The sequence below is a fragment of the Macrobrachium rosenbergii genome, chromosome 33, assembly GCF_040412425.1.
Source record: "Macrobrachium rosenbergii isolate ZJJX-2024 chromosome 33, ASM4041242v1, whole genome shotgun sequence".
In the NCBI taxonomy this organism is placed as follows: domain Eukaryota; kingdom Metazoa; phylum Arthropoda; class Malacostraca; order Decapoda; family Palaemonidae; genus Macrobrachium; species Macrobrachium rosenbergii.
In genome coordinates this window covers 4,470,001-4,472,692 of record NC_089773.1, presented here as the reverse complement: position 1 = coordinate 4,472,692, position 2,692 = coordinate 4,470,001, and the positions used below count along the sequence as shown (strand labels likewise).

The 2,692-nt window shown below is 40.6% G+C and overlaps 1 protein-coding gene across 1 annotated transcript in view; it reads right to left on the bottom strand.

Moving 5' to 3' along the window:
• Positions 1-1,682: 1,682 nt before the first annotated feature.
• The window catches only part of LOC136855810 (uncharacterized), a 49,978-nt gene continuing 48,968 nt past the window's right edge, over positions 1,683-2,692 (bottom strand). The window contains exon 7 of the mRNA XM_067133167.1: positions 1,683-2,692. This exon is cut by the window's right edge and continues 186 nt beyond it. Within this exon, the coding sequence (XP_066989268.1) occupies positions 2,154-2,692 (539 nt within the window). The 3' untranslated portion in view covers positions 1,683-2,153.

Below are 2,692 nucleotides of genomic sequence, written 5' to 3'. Positions count from 1 at the left end.
GCAGAATAACAGATATTTTCATCTGCTTTCTCATATCTGTGCTCTTTGCGGTTATTCAAAATATTTGATGAATATCGAGCTATAAAAAGAAAGTGACTTCACTTTGTTGTATTTCTCTCATACGAGAGAGAGAGAGAGAGAGAGAGAGAGAGAGAGAGAGAGAGAGAGAGAGAGAGAGAGAGAGAGAGAGAGAATTCCAAACAGTAATTCAAAACAGAACTGTTATGCTCTGAAAATCACTGAATTCAGCATTTGTAGCTTGAAGTAAAATGTGCAAATCCACGATCGAATGACATTTACGATTACACAACCTCTCTCAAGCTAAACCGGGAAATCCTCTGGACATACCAACAAACAAAGAGAAACCCGAGGAAGAGGCACACAAAAAATTATATCAGAGGGAAAAGAACGAACACGCAGGATCGCCCAAGATACGAAAAACAGGCTGGCAAGCGCTTACCAAATGGGGCGGGAGGTCAGACATCTACGGCATTAATTCTACACATCCAACACAAAATGGTCGAGATAGAAAATCTAAGAAAGTACATCATTTCCTTTCCCTTTTCCCCACTGCTTTCTCCAACCACCCCAAGTCAATTTCTTTTTTTTTTTTTTTTTTTTTTTGGTTTTGCTTTCTGTTTGATTGTACTCTAATTTAAATGAAATTGTTAGGCAAAATTTTTCCGCACACATTAAAACCAAATGCACAGAATTGAAACCTATATATATATATAAATACATATATATACATACATTTATGTATATGTATAAACGTATCTATATATATTATATACGTATATGTATAACGTACACATGTAGCAAATATAATTCTAAGGTATCACTTCCAATATCTCAGTACTTTTGTTTCCTTCAAGGCAGAAGCATGGAAAGGGTATATATATATATAAAAACTTCCTCGCCTTCTCCATTTCATTTATTCACTCTGAGATCGCAGCTCTTTTTTTGGCTGCTAATCCGTCGTAGGTCAGTGTAGCCATACAAAGGGGACTGAGGTCATGACTGAAATATCTGTAATGTAAAGAAGGCTACAGGGAAGCTGGTCTGAGATACTATGGCCGTGTAATAAGAGGAAAGGAGGTGGATCTAATCAAGAGAGCTAAGAACATGCCAGTGACTGGGAGGAGGGCGAGGAGTGTGGGGCGTCAGCGGATCAGATGGATGGGTGTGGTGAGGATGGATGTGGGTGAGGTGGGACCGGGGGGGGGGGGAGGAAGATGCAAGGAACAGAAATAGATGGAGAAAGTTGACTTGAGCGGCCGACCCTACTATAAGGTGGGACTGATAAGGTCGAAAGAAGAAGAAGAAGAAGAAGTAGAAGATGAAGAAGAGGAAGAAAAAGTTATGAATGAAATTATCTGTCGGCTCAAGAATAAACAGAGGAAAACACCAGGTTTTGTGAAACACTCCAAGAATTTCCCTTTGAAGAGAAGTCGTTCCGGAAGTATTGGCAGTGTTACCCCGGAGAGTTATAGATGTAAATGCGTACCAGTACTTGAGGGATGTATGTATGTATGTATGTATGTATGTATGTATGTATATATGTATGTTTATATATATATATAGTATATATATATGTATGTATGTATGTATGTGTGTATTTATATATATATATATATATATATATATATATATATATATATATATATATATATATATATATATATATATATATATATATATACACAGAGCAAAATGACCTCTGCTGGAAGCCACACTGGCTGATTTTGACGTGAGGATGGAATATCTTTCCTGTCGAGTTTCTCTCTTTAATTCAGCAGCTACTTGCAAAGATGGCCTCCAAGCATTACTGAGAACTATACAAATCTTGTTGGGAAGTTCGAGTTATTCAGAAAGATGAATAAGAATTCAGGACAACACTGCTATTGTAGCTTTTTTTTTTTTTTACCAGTTTAGTTCATTAAAATATGTCCATTAGAAAAAGTCAGTGACCTCTCTTGCTTCTCAATGAATTCAAGAGTTTTGGCAAAACAAGACAGAAAACGAGTACGGATCGTCATCAGACAATATTTGAAATCCTTCGTCCTTTGTACAGTTCTAACTGTGCACATAAATCGATATCTCTATTTACAGGATATGTACAAAACGGGGTACGGTTTCAGGAACTGAAAGGATCACCGATTGACTAGAGAACCCGTCGTCCTCGGGCGGGGAGACGAGCCGTGGTATAGACCGAGGGCGGCCCGCTGGTGGACGTATCTGGTTCTCCCGTCGCTGCTGCTCTTCTTCTTCCCCGCCAAATCTCGCCATCCGCCACTTCTCAGCGTCCCCTTTCCTCCTTCCTCTTCTTCCCAGAAACTGAAGAGCTTTTGGTCATTGTGGTCCGGGTGACGCTCTTCAAGGACGAGGTCGGAGGAAATCACTTGGGTCCGGTTCAGCACTCCAGCGGCCTCTAGCGGTCTCCTCTGAGAGACCAGAGGCTGAACTTCAATAGCTAAGTCGAGGGTCGCCGATGTTGGAATGAGAAACGCTACCGCTCTCGAAATGTTATCGCCCACAGACTTGTCTCTTGGTTCCTGGGACGTCTGGTCGAGGGCATCAGAAACATTCCCCTCCTCATTCTCAAGAGCCTCCAATACTTTCTCGTGACGTCCATCTAGCTGGGGAGAATTCTCTTCTGCTAATGAGAACAGCGGTGAGAACGGCGATATTA